Consider the following 16,815-nt stretch of genomic DNA (forward strand, 5'->3'; position numbering starts at 1 on the left):
AAACAGGGGCGGCTTAGAAACGATCAAGCGTACATTTGGGAACGTTATATGGCAGCAAGAGAGCAGTCACTACACTGTGGATTCCCAAATACCAGTACATGGGCTCATCACCTGCCAAGCAAAGCAAAATGTGATCCTGGTTCACAAAAACGAATCCGAGTTGGCTCTAAAGGGGCTATTGGGCAGGTAACCATTTCTGCAAATCGTTCCCCGTTGGTACAACCTGGTATATGAAAAAAACAGCAGACAGTCGGATATGTCGCCAACAAGACGCTGATGCAATAATAATTAGCCTCAAATATGTGGAATCGAGGGAATCCAGTGGGCTGCTGTGGACTGAATGGCTCTTCAAAGCCTCTCGTTAGCCTTTGCACAGCCAGGGATTCATGTTGCTGCTACCACAGTACAACTCTGCAGTATATAAAGTGTGCTGAGTTCGACAGACAGCCCTACTGGCCCAATATCATTCTTAAGTTCCATTCTCTAGCTCTCCATTTTCAAGACCAACCGCTAAACTCGAGACATGGCCGCCATTACCAACAACATCGCCTATATGGCAAGCACTGGTGGGTGGAAGCCTTCCCAACCTTCTGAGGAACAGATTGATAACCTCATCTATAACCTTTAACCAGACAAACTAGCCAATTCCCATGGTATCGGGGAATTAATCACAGTTGCTGAGAGCTGTTCAATCGAATAGATGTTACGCTTATAGTATGAATTGAACTAACGCTAATCAAATTGCTGAGCAAGTGCTTTGGACATGTATTTTGCATGGATTCTATCCCAAAAGAGTCGGGTATCCATTATACCTTTCAAATATAGGACTAGAAGAGTTTACCATGGTCACCTTTTTGTTCCTCATGTCCTTTCTCAGCACTCACAATGCCCTCGCTCGCACAGAATTTACCTGTGATCATCGCGGAACGTGTATTGCATTTCCTGATACTCGGGGATACCACTGAAGAAGCGTGGCGAACTCACAGCAATGCTACCTTTAGGTGCCTCCGACCCGTATCGCAGCTGTGCCGTTCGTGGCGTGCTGCATCGGTGGACCGTTTGTTCGAGCATGTATGTCTTGATTTAGACACCACGCTTGATGCACACCAGGCATTTACGCTTCGACACTGCCGGAAGACTAAAGAAGTAGTGCTGTTTGTCAACACAGAATCGGTTTTTGACGGCTCTGCGCTGGCCAGGGTGTTTTCAAAGCTCTTCAGGAACAAAGTTTTTTCGTCTGCGGTAAAAACTCGACCTTTACCTTGAAGGTAAACTGCCTGCAGGAGAAAATTCTAATCCTCGGCACGCAAATAACATTCACGGGTTCCTCGAGGCGATTCAGCGCCTGTTTCCTGCGGCAGTATATACCACTGTCTTTCACGGGTGGCCAGAAGCGAGTGAAAGCTGGCCGCTGCTCGCAGTCGAGCTACTGAGAGGTCTTTTTCTGCGGAATACGAGGGTGTCATGTAGTGAAATATGGCTGACGACTGTCCCTGGACTCATTTCAGACGATGCCTGCCTGCAGGGCATTGATGCGACTATCATGTCTCCTTCACCCCACTTCATCGAAATCGTTCGTCGCAGTGCCCCTGCCTTGCAGCACTTGCGCCTAAAGCTTGGCCAGTCTTTTATTTTCAAGAGGGTTGTGGCTGGTGATGATGGAGCAGGGCCTGTGTTTTCGCAATTGCGCAGACTTGAACTGTTCTCGTCCACAGACAGGTCAGCACTTGCAAATGGCAGACTCGTTTCGCCGGATGGCACGCCATTTCCTGCGCTGGAAACCCTTTCTTGCCACATGTCATATCCATTCGGCAACGATGTTCTTCTTCGCGGAAATGGGCAGTCTCTCCGTGTCCTTGATATCTACATCTCGAACGAGCTTCTCGATGTGTTTGAACGGTGCAGTGTATTTGCAAGCCAGAGGTTCACTGCACTTGCTTGCCTGAAGCTAGGGAATCTCCAGGGAGAGCATGGTGTGATTGATAAAGCGCGCGTGGTGCGCATCTGCAATCTATTCCAGCAGAAAACAGTTGTTGAGGTCTTGGGCCGTGTTGACTTTCTATACGACACATTGCAGCCATATCTCGGCGACATGGCTCGGACGATCCGTGTGCTGGATATCCCGCAGCTGGAATGTACCTTTGAGCAGATTGTCGTGTTAATCAGCTCGCTTCCTTTCCTTCAGATGCTGTCGGCCACCTGTCTTAAAAGCGATGCCCTTGCAAGCGAGATAGATTCTGTGCATGCCACTTGCACTGGCATGTGTGCAGTCAAGAAATCAGTCGGTCGTGTCACCAACAGATTTGACAACCCAGCTCAGCTGCATTTTGACACCCATTTGGATATCGCCTGCCAAACAGTGGGCTTCGCTGGCTCAGTGTACGCATCTGGTCCTCCGATCTCACAGAGACTAATCGACCTGGATATTCGCATTGAGCGGGCCAACAAACGCATGCAGGCAATTCGTCTTTGTATCATCCTCGCTATACTATGCCCCTCCGTTCGAAGCTTTACCTACTACTCAAGGACATCCGAGCTTACAGTTGACCGCTCTCGCTTTACATCCAACAAGGAGTTTCAGAAGCTGACGGCGCGTGTGAGATCCAGCATCGACAATTGCCTTGATATGCATTAGGAATCGCTTTGTTCAAGTGGTGGTTTTGTTTGAGATGTGTGAATAAAGTCTATTTGAATACTGTTACGCACCCGACCCAGCTATCGTCTGAGTCACCTGCCATGCCGACGACAGGGACAGCCGCGTCGGGCATCAATAGGAGCCCTGATGCAGCCTGTTCAGTGGAAATGTCCATCAGCCTTTGATGCACTATGCAGGCAGCAGCCAGTGTTCGCTCGCTGCTGGCCATCTGTGAGAGATACGGATATTGACTACCGCAGGACACAGATGCTGGAACCACTAAACATGGAATTAACAAAATTGAAGGGGAAGGAGAGGAAGGCCACGAGCGCCTTGCATCGCCCTTTTTGAAGATTCCGCTATTGCGTTCAAATCCTGCACAGCAGCGAAACCCGAGCAACAAGCTGTGCTCGGTGTACCATATGCCTCCGCTCGATCGATGTTTCCATCGGTTCAGGGCTGGGGGCTACTCTCGCTGTCGGCCGATGTGACAACTGACATTGCATCGCCATGCTGGACATCATAGGCCGCGCAACACTGGCTCCTCATTTGCGGCTCAACCATACGTTCTCTACTGCCCAGGATGATGCCAGTGACCAGAGGGAAGCGTGATCACAGTATGCAGTCTGCCATAAACTCTTTTCAATGCTACAGTGGGGTCAAAATGATAGTGGAGCAGGGACTCGTGCTAGATTTCCATTGCCTCATGCCTTTTCTTTCCTAGTACCTTTCAAGCCACACATGATGACCTCACCAAAACCAGCACAGATAGTTGCGCGTGTACAGAGTCTGCAGACAGTATCAGTAGAGGTTTCGAACCAGCTTCGGAAGCAAGCGATGCAGTGGATGCAAACGCAGCAAATCCGGCTCGAAGGCCTGGGCGACTCTGAGCTTGAGGACACCGAGGACATCGATACCAGTATGAACGAGCTCATGCAATGCGTCCTATACACAGAGATCCGCAAGGACATACGCCAGCTAGCAGACTCGCTGGAGACAGTGCAGTTCAATCTGTTCAGCAGCCGGCAAAACACGTCGATGGACCTGTCTGAGCCAGTAGAGCCCGACAGGAAAAAATGCGCAGAGGCGTGGGAGAGGACACAGGAGATTGCCAAGCAGCTGTATGAAGCATGCATGGAGGTTGACGAGTGGCGACGCACGGCGGTGATTGCCGGGTTTGTTGAGAAGCACCAGCCAGAGGACTGCTCGTCTGTGGAATCGACGAGGTCGACAAAGTCGGTGCGGCTGCCGATTGAGCAGATAATCATGGAGGCGAGGGAGCGCCAGAGGCAAAGGAAGAGGGCGAGCAGCCTGGGCACGCAGCGTGCAGTGTCAGTGAACGGGGATGCGTGGGGCGCAAGTCCGCCGCCAATAAGCAGGCTGATGCAGGCCGAGCTCGAGGCAAACGAGCTCCGTCCGCAGCCCAAGTCGCCGTTGCATTCGAGCACCCCTGATGCCGTTCTGTCACCATCGGGCGACGCGCTGACGCAGCCATTAGCGACATTGCGGCTGGTGAACGACTCTGCAGACACAGATACGCATCGCCGGCGCACGTACTGCAATGACGTGCGGATTGTGGGCTGGACAACGACCGGTCGCGGACTGGACGTGCACACAGAGTTCAAGGTCTTTGCGCACCTCTCTGCTGGCGGCAATGTGACAGTGATGCGCCGGTACACCGACTTTGTCGTGCTGCGTGAGGTGCTGTGCGAGCGGTACCGGACATTCCGGAAGCGTATCCCACATCTACCGCACAAGCAGGCGTTTGGCAAGTTTGATGACCAGTTTTTGAAGAAGCGCGAGAGCGGGTTGCAATTCTTCTTGGCATACGTCGTGCTTCACCCGGTTATTGGCGCAAGCACAGTTGTTCGCCAGTGGTTCGAGGGCGCACCATAATGTACAAGGAGCTGTCATGTGCCCTATGTACCAGGAGGCGATTTTTTTTTTCTTAATCCACATAGCATATTCAGTACTCAAAAGCTACATTTTCACTGTCATGTCAGAACGCAAGGTCCTCAACAAGTATATTCCGCCAGACTTTGACCCGTCCAAGATCCCGCGGCTGCGGCAGGGCAAAGACAAGCAGATTAAGGTGCGCCTAATGGCACCATTCTCGATGCGGTGTGCAACCTGTGGGCAATGGATTGGCAAGGGCACAAAGTTCAACGCGCGCAAGGAGTCAGTCGAGGGCGAAAAGTTCCACTCGATCCAAATCTATCGGTTCTACATCCGGTGCCAGCGGTGCGCAGCAGAAATCACGTTCAAAACGGACCCCGAAAATATGAACTACCAGGTGGAGAAAGGTGCGCAGCGCAATTTTGAGCCGTGGCGGGAGGAGAAGGAGATTAACGAGAGGATCCAGCAGCAGCGCGAGGAGGAGGAGGAGAACGACCCGATTAAAGCGCTGGAGAATCGGACCGAGGAGAGTCGCCGGGAAATGGAGATCCTGGATGCGCTGGATGAGATTCGGACGCAGAATGCCAGAGGCGAGCGCCTGGGCACCGATGACATCTTGGAGGCAGTTGTGGAACGGGCCAAGGACGAGGATGACAAGCGCAAGCGGGAAGAAGACGAAGAAGACGAGAGGCTGGCAAGGCAGGTGTTTAGAACTGCTGGCGGGCAGCGCGTGAAGCGGGCGAAAGAGGACGACGAGATCGAGCGAGTGAGGCAAATGAAGAATGTGGTGAAAAGCGTCGCAAAGCAGGCCAAGCCTGCGAAGCCCTTGTCGCTGGCTGATCTGGGCATCAAGTGTGTCAAGCCAAAGGCAGATACCAAGAGGCCACAAGCAACACTGTCCGGTATGCTGGGGGCATATGGCAGTGATTCGGACGATGAGGACGGCGAGTAAAGGAATGCATTCAAGTCAATACTATATATTTGCTGCTAAGCCCCTGTTACTGGTACTCCTTAAGACGCTCCTTGCTAATGTACTGCGACTCTGCGTCCAGCGCCATGCGATCCGCACCGACGGTGATTTGCACCTCCATCTCCTGGTCAAGCCCCAGGTATGCATCGCTGATCAGGTACAGCTTTAGCGTGTAGGCGCCAGGCTGCGACGGTGTAATGAACGCAAGCTTGGCAGACCTCGCCTCAGTATCCCTGTGTTTCTTGACTGCAACCTCGCCCGAATTTGACCACACGCCCGACTCCTCAGGCTTTCCCTGCATGTTAATCCGCTTAATGGCCAGCAGCTCGTCGCCCTGGGCTAGCACCACCCACCACCCCTCGTACTGCGTCTTGCCAAATCTTGGCGTCAGCGCCTGCCCGGTCTCGCGCAAAAACTTGGGCTTCCTGAGGGATGACTGGATCCGGCTGTATCTAACATCGACAACAATTGAATGCTGCGTCATCGGATCCAGGCCATTGAGGGACGAGAGCTTCTTTGGCTTGCCTGATCCGTCCCGCAGGGCGCTGCCAGGGGCCACGGAGATGTCGACTGGCGGCAGCGCCCGGATCGCCTCGCACCATTTCTCCGTGTGCTCGGAGCCGGTGGGACGGAACAGCGCCTTCAGCTTATTGTCGGGCATCACCAGGAGGTCGCCGAGGCAGCGTGCCTGCGAGTTTTTGCCGAACATCCTGCGAATCTCGTCCATTGAGATCTCTGGCTCAAGCTGGCGCAGCGGCGACTCGTCGGGCATCGACGCCTGCTTGATCGCCTGCATCACTTGCATGGTCGCCAGGGCCTCGTCGACCTTGCCCAGATACGCCGCGACATCCACCATCGCCTGCAAGATACGGATCGACGAGTCCAGGACTGTCCGAGTATCCGTCATATAGTCGCTGCTGGGTAGCGTGCCGCGCACCAGGTGCTTCTGCACGAGCAGATTGGCCTTTGCGTGCGGACTCAGGTAATCGACGGTGCCGCGGGCGAGCTTGAATGGAACCTCGCGCTCCAGCTCGCGATTCAGCAGATCCTCATTGTGCCGCACTGGCAGCTCGGCCCACTCGGCCGCCTCGCTCATTAGATGCAAGAGGTCGCAGAATCGGTTGCTGCTGTCAATACTGGCAAGGCGTTGGGCAAATGTGCGCATGGTCATGTGCGACAGGTAGTACTGCGAGGCAATCTTGCCTAGAGCCGTCGGTGCGACGGTGACACCGCCCGCATCCAGGTCATGCGTAACAGTGACGCACAGCGCCTGCTCGAGGTCGCGGAAGCAGCCCATGATTAGCTTCGATAGGTACTCGTTGACGCCGCTCTCCGATGGCTCTTCGACACCATAGAAGGTCGGGTTCTGCCGCAGCCTTCTGTACAGGTATGTCCACGAGAGGTAATCGACAGCGTCCTGCGCGCTCTTGATTGCACCTGCGGCAATCTCGGCATTGATGTGCTCGGCCAAATGCTTGTGCAGAGAAGACTCGACAGGGAACGGCTCGTGGAGGAACTTTTTGTAAAACTCCTTTTTCGTGTCGGTTACAAAGATGCGCGCAATGGCCTGGTCATCGAACTGCGGGCGGCCAGCACGACCAATCATCTGCAGAACATCAGTGATGGGGAAGTCCACGTAGCCCTTGGACGGTGCATCGAAGAACTCGGTGCCCTTCAGGATCACCAGGTGCGCAGGCAGGTTGACTCCCCAAGCCAGCGTCGATGTGGCAACCAGGATCTGGATCTTGCGGTCGTGGAAGAGCTGCTCGCAAATCCGTCTATCGTTCTCGGTTAGACCGGCATGATGCATGCCGATTCCAAAGCTCAGCGACAAGCGCAGGTTCGCATCTTGGGTGCGCGCCAACACAGCCTCGATCTCCCAGTCGTCCATGTGCAAAAAGTGCCGCGGGTTGTCTTCGACGCCGCAAAAGGCGATCAGATCCTGCGCCGTCAAGCGCGTCTGGCGACGTGAACTCACAAAAATGATGACGGGCTTTGTTGGCGAGTGCGTGCGGATGGCTCTATACGCTGGCCGGTTCATCGACGCCATGCGTGGACAGTAGTGACGGCCTGGGAACCCGTCAATGTAGATTTCCAGAGGCACCGGGCGCACGCTGTGCCGGAAATTGTACAGTCCAACCTTGGCGATGCCGAGCCAGTCTGCCAGATCGCGCGCATTGGCCAGTGCTGTAGAGAGCCCAACAACGCGCACAGACTTGCCGGTCTGCGCTGCAATGTAGTTCATGCGCGATACAATCACCTCGAGAATCGGACCGCGGTCTCCGCCAAGCAAATGGATCTCATCAATGATCACCAGCGACACGTTCTGGACGTACTCGCGTGCATGCCAAGCACGGCTGACACCGTCCCACTTCTCGGGCGTCGTGATGATAATGTCAGCGTTGCGGATAGACTCCGGATCAGGCGACACGTCACCAGTCATCTCCACCAGCGTGCGGCCCATGGGTCCCGTCAGACGCTTGCCCCAGTCGGCCACGCGCTCTTTGACAAGGGCCTTAAGCGGCGCAATATACACAACCTTCTGCTTTGGGTGCTCCCGGAACGCCCACCACATGGCCAGCTCGGCAGCAATGGTCTTACCGGAACCGGTTGGGGCGCCCACCAGGGCGTTGAACGGCTGGCGGTAGAGCGTGTGGAAGATCTGGGTCTGCACGGGGTTAAAGTGTGAGAACCGCGACGCGCAGATCTCCTCCAAAACCGGGTCGTTGAGCGCAGAGACTGGCAGCGGCTGGAGATCCAGCAGATCGGTGTGCGTCTCGTGGTGCTCAGGCAGCATCAGGTGCTTGAATGATACAGCTGTAACGGTCTCGGCACCGATCCAGCGATCCGAAACAGCGCGGATGAATATCTGTGCAGGCAGGGGCTCATGCACGGGGATGGTGAACACAGAGACCTTTGGCTCTCTGTATCCCTTTTTGCGCAGCAGCACGTTTTCAGTGTGGTAGATCTCGGTGTTGTCCGCATCCTCGACCCAGATCCAGAACGCCTCAGCGAAACCGTGCACGCGATCGCTCCATTCAAAGTCTGCTGTCACTGTCAACGTCACCTGCAGCACGCCTCTGGTAATTGGTACAATCTGCGCGTCCAGCTCCAGCCTCGGGAACTGGCGCACGGCGGCGGCCAGAATCGGCCCGTACCGGTGATTATGCACCAGGGCACCGAGCTCGCCGCTGTCCATTTCATACAGCCTCTCCATGTCGACAGTCATCCCGCTGTCGCTCTCCAGCCGGCGCATGATGTCGTGCGGCAGGTTGAACTGCTTGAGCGGGTGTTCGAACGGCCACATCTTCTTCTCAATCGACTTGCTCAGAGACAGCGCGACAGCAGCCGCCGGCCCCCAGCTGCGACTCAAGGCAATCTCAAACAGCGCGCGGATAATCCGTGCGCCATTCTGGGCTACATACGCGGTGTCCGAGACAAGTGAAAAGTCCTCGATCCTCACACGTGAAATGCCCGCCTGAAGCAGCACACTTGTCTTGCCGTGCTGGCTGTCGATTCCGCCCTTGACGTCACAGCAGCAAGCGCTTTTGAGCAGCAGCTTGAGCTCCTTTTCCTCAGTGTTGCGCGTGCGGATCTGGTCGAACTCCTTGCTGAGACTGAGCATCGCGATGCCGTCAGCCTCGGTCATGCGCGGGCGCATCGTCTGGTTGAACACTTCGACGCTCTCGTGGCGCAGATAATACGACGACGAGATGCGGCCCAGATCCTTGGCGGCCATGAAGCCCGTCGCTGGGTCAAACACGATCATCTGCAGGCGTGCAAGCTCGCGCGCGGCATTCCTAATCAGCTCGCTACGCCTTTGTCCAAGCATCGGGTCATCGACCATCTCGTCGCCAGACAGGCCGTAGACAGTCGGGTTGCGCTGCATGCGGATGTACATGTATGTGTATCCGAGCCATGCCACGCCCTCTTCGACATTGGTAACCGTGCCCAGCGTGACCTCCGCGTTGAGGTTGTCAATCAGGTTGCTGGCGAATTTGGACTCGATCGGGTGCTGCATGGTGATGGCCGACACGTAGTGCTGCAGCCGGTCGTGGGTGGTCAGGATGTAGCCGACACCATGCGACTCGTACTGCGGGCGACCAGCGCGGCCGAAAATCTGCAGCACGTCGAGAATAGACAGATCAACAAACGAACCCTTCTGCGAATCGTACACCTGTGTGCCCTTGATTACGACCGCATAGGCTGGCAGATTGACACCCCACGCCAGCGTCGACGTGCAGCACAGTACGCGCACGACACCCGCATCAAACATCTGCTCAACCAGGTTGCGGTCCGAGCGCAGCATGCCGGCGTGGTGGATCGAGAATCCGTCGCCGAACAGCTCCGCCATCTCACGGTTCTTTGATTTGGCCACGCCCCCTGCCAGTCTCCTGTACTGCGGTGACTCCTTGTCGCCAGCAAACATATCAAGCGTGCCTTCCTGCATGGCCAGCTCGCGAATGGCCTTGGCAGTGTTGACGGTCTCCTTGCGGGCATGCACAAAGACCATGACCTGGTGCCCCTCCGACACCAGCTGCTGCACGCGGTCGTAGCACACGCGGTTCAGTAACCGTGTTGTCGCCGGGGTGCCGGCCTTTCCGTGGACACCGACAAAGTGCTGCTCGAGCGGCACGGGACGGAACCCAGAGTCAAAGTAGAACATGCCTTTGTGCAGGTTGACGCCCAGGAAGCCGGCCACGTCCATGTAGTTGGGCAGGGTCGCCGACAGACCGACGAGGCGGATCATAGACTGGCGGCTCTCGACTTGGCGCTGCGTGCGGGCAATCAGAGTCTCGATGACACTGCCGCGGTCTTCATTGAGCAGATGGATCTCGTCGACGATCAGCAGCTTGACCTTGTCCACCAGATCCATATCGCCGCTGCTCTTGCGCGTTACCACGTCCCACTTCTCGGGCGTAGTCACAATGATCTGCGTCGCGTTGACCTCAGCCTTGGTCAGCTGCATGTCGCCGGTGAGCTCACGACACTGAATCCCGAGCCACTTGAGCCGGCTCTGGTATTTCTCGACCACCTCGGCCGCCAGCGCCTTCATGGGCGCCACGTACACGATCTTGAAGTCCGACTTGGCCACGACGAACTCTGGCTTGTGTGACACGTCCTGCCAGTCGAGGTCGGCTGGCGACGGCGAGCAGTACTGCGAGATCGTGCGAAGAATTGTCAGCAGGGCGACGTCGGTTTTACCAGCTCCGGTAGGCGCCGATAGCAGGATGTTCTCGTTGGTACCGTACGCCGTCGGGTAGATGATAGACTGGATGCGGTTCAGCGACGTGTACTTGCGGAACGTGTACCGGCACAGTGGATCCATCTCGCCGATCATGACCGGTGTCTCCGTCAGTCGCTTTGGCGCAGGCTTGGTGATCGGAATCGTGATCTCCTCATGGTCGGGGTACTCGTCGCGCGACGTGCCTACTGGCAGCGAGTAGCGTGTGCCAAAACATCGACAGAATGCTACCGCCGGCGGCTCTGCCGCTGGACGTGTATACATGTGGGTATTTTTCAGCTTCACGCGACGCGGGTAGAAGCACCTCCTCGTGGCGCTCCATCAGCTGGCGCTCGCGAGCGCGCAACAGGTCAGCACCAAATCCCAGTATCTGCGCCGACTTTTGCTCCTCGGTCTCGTCGTTGGCGTCGTTGTTTGCAGCGCGCTTGCCCTTGCGCTTCTCCTTCAAGATCTCCTTCTGCAGGGCGAGCTCGCTGGCCGTCTGGATTGACGCCTGCACACCTGGTAGGGCCCTTTTCCTGAGTGCTGCCTCGGCCTTGGCATAGTCCGATTCCCTGGAGATGCGGTCCACGATCTCGGCGCGCTGCGAGATCAGGTCGCCCAGAAAGTCCATGCTGCTGAAGCCGACCAGCTCCAGCAGCTGGCCCTGGATATCTGTGTCGCTGCGGTCGGACCGCAGCAGCGTGAAGATCTCCGTGCACATTACTTCGGCAGCCTCTGGCCCCAGCCCCGCAGTCGCTGCCTGGCAGCGCGCTATGAGCCACTTTCTGCCATACTTTTCGGTGTCCTGGCTCGCCAGCTGCGCGCGCTGCTGGTCCTGCGATTGCTCCAGCTCGTGGATGAATCCAGACAGGTCAGGTCGCAGCAGAATCACCGGGATGGTAGCAGGCGGCAGGGCGCGGCGCGGTGGGAGCGGCGGCGGGCCAGAGGAATGGGGCGCCTGCAGAGTGGGCTGGCCGAACTGACTCAGCAGCTGCTGGTTGACACGCCGCTCTCGCTCGATGCTCTGCTGCAGCTCCGCCCACAATGCCTGGGATGCGCCTGGTGGTTGGCTGGTGTTGCCGCTGGCTGCCTGGGCAGTGGGCTCGTCATCCTCCTCGACGCTCTTGCCCTTGCCCTTGCCCTTTCCTTTGCCCCTGCCGGCAGCTGGCTTGGAGCTGGCTTCGAATAAATCCAGTGATGCCTCACGATCGCTCAGCAGCTGGTCGCGCCGCGAGTCGCGGAAGCGCAGCAAATCAGTAAACGTCGGAATGCAATCGGTGGTGCTGTTCAATGGCATAGTAAAAAATAATAAAAATATCAAACTGTCAGCATGTAAAAGCGAGAAAGACTGCGGCAAAGACCGGCTTCCAGATACCTGAGCGCTTTCGTGCGAGCTGCATGCAGCACCCCCAGCTCGCCTTGGCGCTCCGTGTGCGCCAGATGACCGCCTCAGGATCGGGGGAGCGCTTGAATTTTCAGTACTGGGGGCTTTCTCGAACCCAGAGCCAGTGCCGGGCGCGAAACCTGGGTGGACGCGCAACACAAGCGCTTTTTTTGCCACTGCCAAAAATTTTCTTTGCACTTTCCCTTCCCCTCTCTTCCTCCTCTTCTTTTATTATTACAGCGCTTCAATTTCAAAGTAACTCTTGGTTAAATTTTTATTCTACACCTTATTTCCCTTCTGCATCTCTTAATCTCGTTACATTTCGCTCCTCTCGAATTGAACTGAGACTTTCCCAAAAAACACCCCCCTTTATTATATTTTGAGAAGCGCGTTTGGATAAGCATGGGTCAGACACTTTCGGAGCCGGTCGTGGACAAGCATACCACTGAGGGTAGCGACAACAAGTACATTTACGGTGCTTCGGCAATGCAGGGCTGGCGAATCAGTAAGCATCCAACATGACTCTTGCCTCTGCTGTTTTTGTTCGGTTTGGGATGGCACAAGTCTCCTCATTCGCTGTGCATTCTGTGTGTTCCCCTCCGTTTCCCGCCGCCGCGCCCGGGCGAAGGAATGGATAGAAGCTTGAAGCCGGAATATGAGATGGGCAGGACACGTGAAATATGCTTTTTCTTTCCTCGCAGGCAATTGATGCTTGTCGTCCTGCTTTGTGGATCTTCTCGCTGGCATAAAGAGTCAGCTGGTCGCACGGAAGTGGGTGGGGTTTTTTGGCTTGTGCTCATGTTTTTGCTGGCCTCGGCAAGAAAGGCTGGTGTGGACGCTGCGCGGCTTGCCCTGGCGCTGAGACCACTGTCTTGCCGTTCCTGCCCTTTGCCTGTTTGTGAGTGTGTGCCCACTATACCACTTTGGAATTGTGCGTGTACGATACATAAGGGTGCCGCATTTGTTTGCCCTGAGTGCCTTTTATGCTGCAGTCATCAACTGGCCACACACTACTGACACCATGGCTTTGTCTATTGCTGTTTGAACCGTAGCAATGGAGGATGCCCATACCACCCTGCTCAAGGTCGGACCGGATAACGAGTCTGCGTTCTTCGCTGTGTACGACGGCCATGGCGGGCAGACGTCAGCGCTGTTTGCCGGCGACCAGCTGCAAAACTTCATCGTCAGCAACGAGCACTATGCTGCGGGCGACTTCGAGAAGGCCATCAAGGCTGGCTACATCAACGCGGATGCGGAGCTCCGGAAGGATCCGAAGATGGTCAACGACTCGTCGGGCTGCACAGCCGTCAGCGTTCTGATCACCAAGGAAGGCAAGGTGTACTGCGGCAATGCCGGCGACTCGCGGTGTATCATCAGCACCAAGGGTCGGGCCATCGCCCTGTCAAACGACCACAAGCCCAAAGACGAAATCGAGTTCAATCGCATCATGGCGGGCGGCGGCTTTGTCGAGTTTGGACGTGTCAACGGCAACCTGGCGCTGTCGCGGGCAATTGGCGACTTTGAGTTCAAGAATAACCCTGCGCTGCCGGCCGAGAAGCAGATCGTGACTGCCGACCCCGATGTCATCGGCCACAAGCTTTCGGCGGACGACGAGTTCCTGGTCATTGCCTGCGACGGCATCTGGGACTGCATGACAAACCAGCAGGTTGCGCAGTTTGTCCACGAGATGGTCGCCAAGGGCTTGAAGCTGCCGCAGGTGTGCGAGGAGCTGATGGACCGCTGTCTGGCCTCTGAGAGCGAACTGGGCGGCGTCGGCTGCGACAACATGACTGTGGTCATTGTTGGCCTGCTCAACGGCAAGACCGAGGACGAGTGGTACGCGCACGTCAAGAGCATCTACGACGAGACCGACGTGAAGGTGTCGACCGAGATCAACAGGCCGCAGGGTGCTGCTGCTGCCGAGATTGACGAGGCCAGCGAGCGTGTCAACGCCGTGGTACAGGAGATCCGTTCTGCCAGGGCCGCAGGCGAGGGTGCCAAGGAGGAGCCCGCTGGCGCGTCTGGTGCCGAGGAGGCTCCGAAACCGTCGGACCAGTAAGCCCCCTGGTGCAGCTCCAACGGCCAAATCCAACTTCAAGCGACAACACCAAAAGGATCACTGAAAAGAAATTTTGCACGTCTTGTCTCTCCTACTCTTATTCGCCGGCACGCCCAACTCGGATAACTTTTCTCTCTTTCTCTAAAAGCTTTAAAATCGCTTCAAACTCGAACAAGTACATGTGTTAGACCCCATATATGGTGCTTCCGTGTTCCTGCGAATCTTTGGATTATCCGCCAGGGATAGGAGCTCGTGCAACCGAGGCAGAGCGAGTCGGCCAGGTGAGACATCGAGCGGTTGTTTCACCGCGGGCCTTGATTTTCTGCCCTTCACGAGCCCATGTCGGCTCTAGAGCCCGGAGGTGCGGGAGCATCTCAGGCTACCTGGGACCACTCCCCGCCCTGCCACCATGGCACCTCCTCGGGGTGCCGGCCGGGTAATCAAAGCGACAAGTGCGCCCAGCTGCTGTCGGGATAGGGAAATAGTGCGACTATTTTTCGGCGCTCTTGATAGACACTGGGTCAGGTTTACGTTCTTTTCCCCCTCCTCACGCTGTTGCTTTTCTCTCACCTCCATTCGATTTCCTTTGCTCCAGTTCTCTTCATAGCTGGTTTTATAATTGCACGTCGTTATTTTTTTTTGCAAAAGACAGTACAGCGGTTTTAGTATCATAAGCATGGCGGCGCTCAGTGGCAAGGAGCTGGACGACAGCATTTTCGGCACCGACACACATCTCGATTGGGCCGACGAGGTCACAATGACTGAGGTCCTGCATGGCGACACACTCGGCAGCGGCAGCACCATCGACTACAGCACAAAGAAGCCCAAGCCTGAGCAGCCGCTCGTCCAGCCGCGCTGACTCGAGCCGCGGCTTCCGTAACCAGCAGCAAGGATCCGGGAGGCAGTCCCGACAGGGCGTACGACCATCAAGGAGCAATAACGACATGAACGCTGCCTACGGTTCGCGAACAGAGTTCCGCAAGCCGCGCGGTGGACAGCGCGGTGGGCGTGGCCGGGGCCGTGGCGGGTGGACGAACAATTCCGGGCACTACCAGGGTGGTAACACATATGCAAATCAGCAAGCCAACACATATGCGAACCAGCAAGCCAACACGTACGCAAACCAACACGCCAACACGTACGCAAACCAACAAGCAGCACAACAGAACGGAATCCCGATAGGCAACCGGCGCGGTTCGCGTGACCGCAGCTTGAGCAACGAGCGGATGGGCAGCATGGAGCGCTCGCGCGGGTGGGGCCGGCCAGGGTCGTACGGGCGTCAGCAGCGTGCTGACATGGCTGACCGCTGGGAGCACGACCGGTTCGAGGGCAATCGCTCACGGGCGCGCAGCGGCAGTAACAGCGAGCGCTGGGAGACCAGCGAGTCCGGAGTACCGCCAGTCATTGGCAAGGAGGGAATTGCGCACGTCATAATCCATAGACGCGGCAGCAGCGGGTCGGCACGCGGCCCGCCGGAAGTTATCACTAGCGGACTGCCTCCTCAACGCCAGCAGACATTCCGCCGTGGGAGCTTGGGCGCTGAACAGGCGCCAGTAGAGCCGCCAAGCGATCCTGCTGCTGAGCCCCTGACACCAACGATCAAGGAGGCTGACAATGAAGCTGAAGAGGAGTGGGAAAATTTTGTTGCAAACGGTGGGTTGGACATGCCGCTGGAGCGGATTACTGATGATTTGTGTCGGCAGCGGGCGCGGGAGCACCAGAAGCCGCAACAGAGAGAGACAACGGTTGATGCTCTTGAACCAGTTGCGCAGACAAAGCGGAGCAGCTCGCGTGCTCCACCGCGTGTTCTGGCATTGGATGATGAGGACGATGACGATGACGATGAAGAGGAGGACGGCGATGATGATGAGAAGCTTCAACCGACTAGCTCTGCTCATATTGCCGGCCAAGGGATTTCCATCCGTGGAACAGCAAAGAAGGCAAGCCCGCCAGCTAGCTACACAGTGTCAGGCGAGGGCAAGATGGCGACGCTGGTGATTGACCAGGTCGCATCGCCGCGTGTGCGCCGGCCGAGCATTCCGATCCCTGAGAAGGCAGCACGCTATGCTTCGCCACCTAGCAGTGCAGGCATTCGGATCAAGGGCACAAGCAATGGCACTGTACGGGTAGCGCCGACGCAGCCTACGAAGCCTACGCAGCCTGTGCGGCCCTCACCACCGGCGTCGCCACGGTCGCGATCGCGCTCGAGCTCGACGGAGCGCACGCGCACGCCACAAGCTTCAGTGTCGACGTACGTGAAGCGGCAGTTTGAGGGATACGATGAGGACCGCGGGAGGCATCAGTTTTCGATCAATATTGCATATGAAGATGGGCGGTATGCGCCGATCCATGTGCACGAGCGCGACGATGTGGCGAAATTGGCGGCCAAGTACGCACGCACCTGGCGGGTGCATGGAAAGGAGCTACGGATCAAGACAACCTTGTCCAAGATGAGGGCGGCGGTTCTTGAATCCCAGCTGTTGTAATATGTTGGGATACCGCATTGCAACATACAAAATTTGGCACGTCAGTTGCATATGTGCATCCGCTTTATTTATCGCCCACCTCCCCTCACCCCTGACTCTTTCTTCGTTTTGCCGCCGATATACGCTTATACTTTTCCACTTATTATTCCACACCTCAC

At 56.5% G+C, this 16,815-nt stretch overlaps 6 protein-coding genes across 6 annotated transcripts; 5 read left to right on the forward strand and 1 right to left on the reverse strand.

Moving 5' to 3' along the window:
• The first annotated feature begins 879 nt into the window (after positions 1 to 879).
• Positions 880 to 2,679, forward strand: DL89DRAFT_266576 (uncharacterized protein). The gene is made up of 2 exons (XM_040887125.1): positions 880 to 1,075; positions 1,269 to 2,679. The coding sequence occupies exons 1-2, from the start codon at positions 886 to 888 to the stop codon at positions 2,633 to 2,635; spliced, it is 1,557 nt and encodes a 518-aa protein (XP_040745084.1). The 5' UTR covers positions 880 to 885; the 3' UTR covers positions 2,636 to 2,679.
• Positions 2,680 to 3,472: 793 nt separating this feature from the next.
• DL89DRAFT_292036 (Phox-like protein) lies at positions 3,473 to 4,531 on the forward strand (the record flags this gene model as incomplete). Its single annotated transcript, XM_040890252.1, has 1 exon — positions 3,473 to 4,531. The coding sequence occupies one exon, from the start codon at positions 3,473 to 3,475 to the stop codon at positions 4,529 to 4,531; it is 1,059 nt and encodes a 352-aa protein (XP_040745085.1).
• Positions 4,532 to 4,631: 100 nt separating this feature from the next.
• DL89DRAFT_214883 (DUF572-domain-containing protein) lies at positions 4,632 to 5,240 on the forward strand (the record flags this gene model as incomplete). Its single annotated transcript, XM_040884275.1, has 1 exon — positions 4,632 to 5,240. A coding segment is annotated over one exon (609 nt), but the record flags the coding sequence as incomplete, so codon positions are not given.
• A 289-nt stretch (positions 5,241 to 5,529) lies between these two features.
• DL89DRAFT_256569 (Sec63-domain-containing protein) lies at positions 5,530 to 12,025 on the reverse strand (the record flags this gene model as incomplete). The annotated part of the gene is made up of 2 exons (XM_040885452.1): positions 5,530 to 10,931; positions 10,978 to 12,025. 2 exons carry the CDS (start codon positions 12,023 to 12,025, stop codon positions 5,530 to 5,532), a joined length of 6,450 nt encoding a protein of 2,149 aa, XP_040745087.1.
• Positions 12,026 to 12,485: 460 nt separating this feature from the next.
• Positions 12,486 to 14,171, forward strand: DL89DRAFT_277933 (PP2C-domain-containing protein; the record flags this gene model as incomplete). The annotated part of the gene is made up of 3 exons (XM_040889480.1): positions 12,486 to 12,617; positions 13,165 to 13,958; positions 13,992 to 14,171. The coding sequence occupies exons 1-3, from the start codon at positions 12,515 to 12,517 to the stop codon at positions 14,169 to 14,171; spliced, it is 1,077 nt and encodes a 358-aa protein (XP_040745088.1). The 5' UTR covers positions 12,486 to 12,514.
• Positions 14,172 to 14,944: 773 nt separating this feature from the next.
• DL89DRAFT_256571 (uncharacterized protein) lies at positions 14,945 to 16,657 on the forward strand (the record flags this gene model as incomplete). The annotated part of the gene is made up of 1 exon (XM_040885453.1): positions 14,945 to 16,657. One exon carries the CDS (start codon positions 14,945 to 14,947, stop codon positions 16,655 to 16,657), a length of 1,713 nt encoding a protein of 570 aa, XP_040745089.1.
• Between the last annotated feature and the right edge of the window lie 158 nt (positions 16,658 to 16,815).

Source organism: Linderina pennispora, assembly GCF_002104995.1.
Source record: "Linderina pennispora strain ATCC 12442 chromosome Unknown DL89scaffold_4, whole genome shotgun sequence".
Lineage (NCBI taxonomy): Eukaryota > Fungi > Kickxellomycota > Kickxellomycetes > Kickxellales > Kickxellaceae > Linderina > Linderina pennispora.

Excerpts from the sequence above, each read along its gene's own strand:
- DL89DRAFT_266576 (XM_040887125.1), top strand. The coding sequence starts at position 886 with ATGCCCTCGCTCGCACAGAATTTACCTGTGATCATCGCGGAACGTGTA. Across the intron at positions 1,076-1,268 it reads CCGTTTGTTCGAGCATGTAT|GTAAACTGCCTGCAGGAGAA; the intron begins GTCTTGATTTAG and ends TTTACCTTGAAG.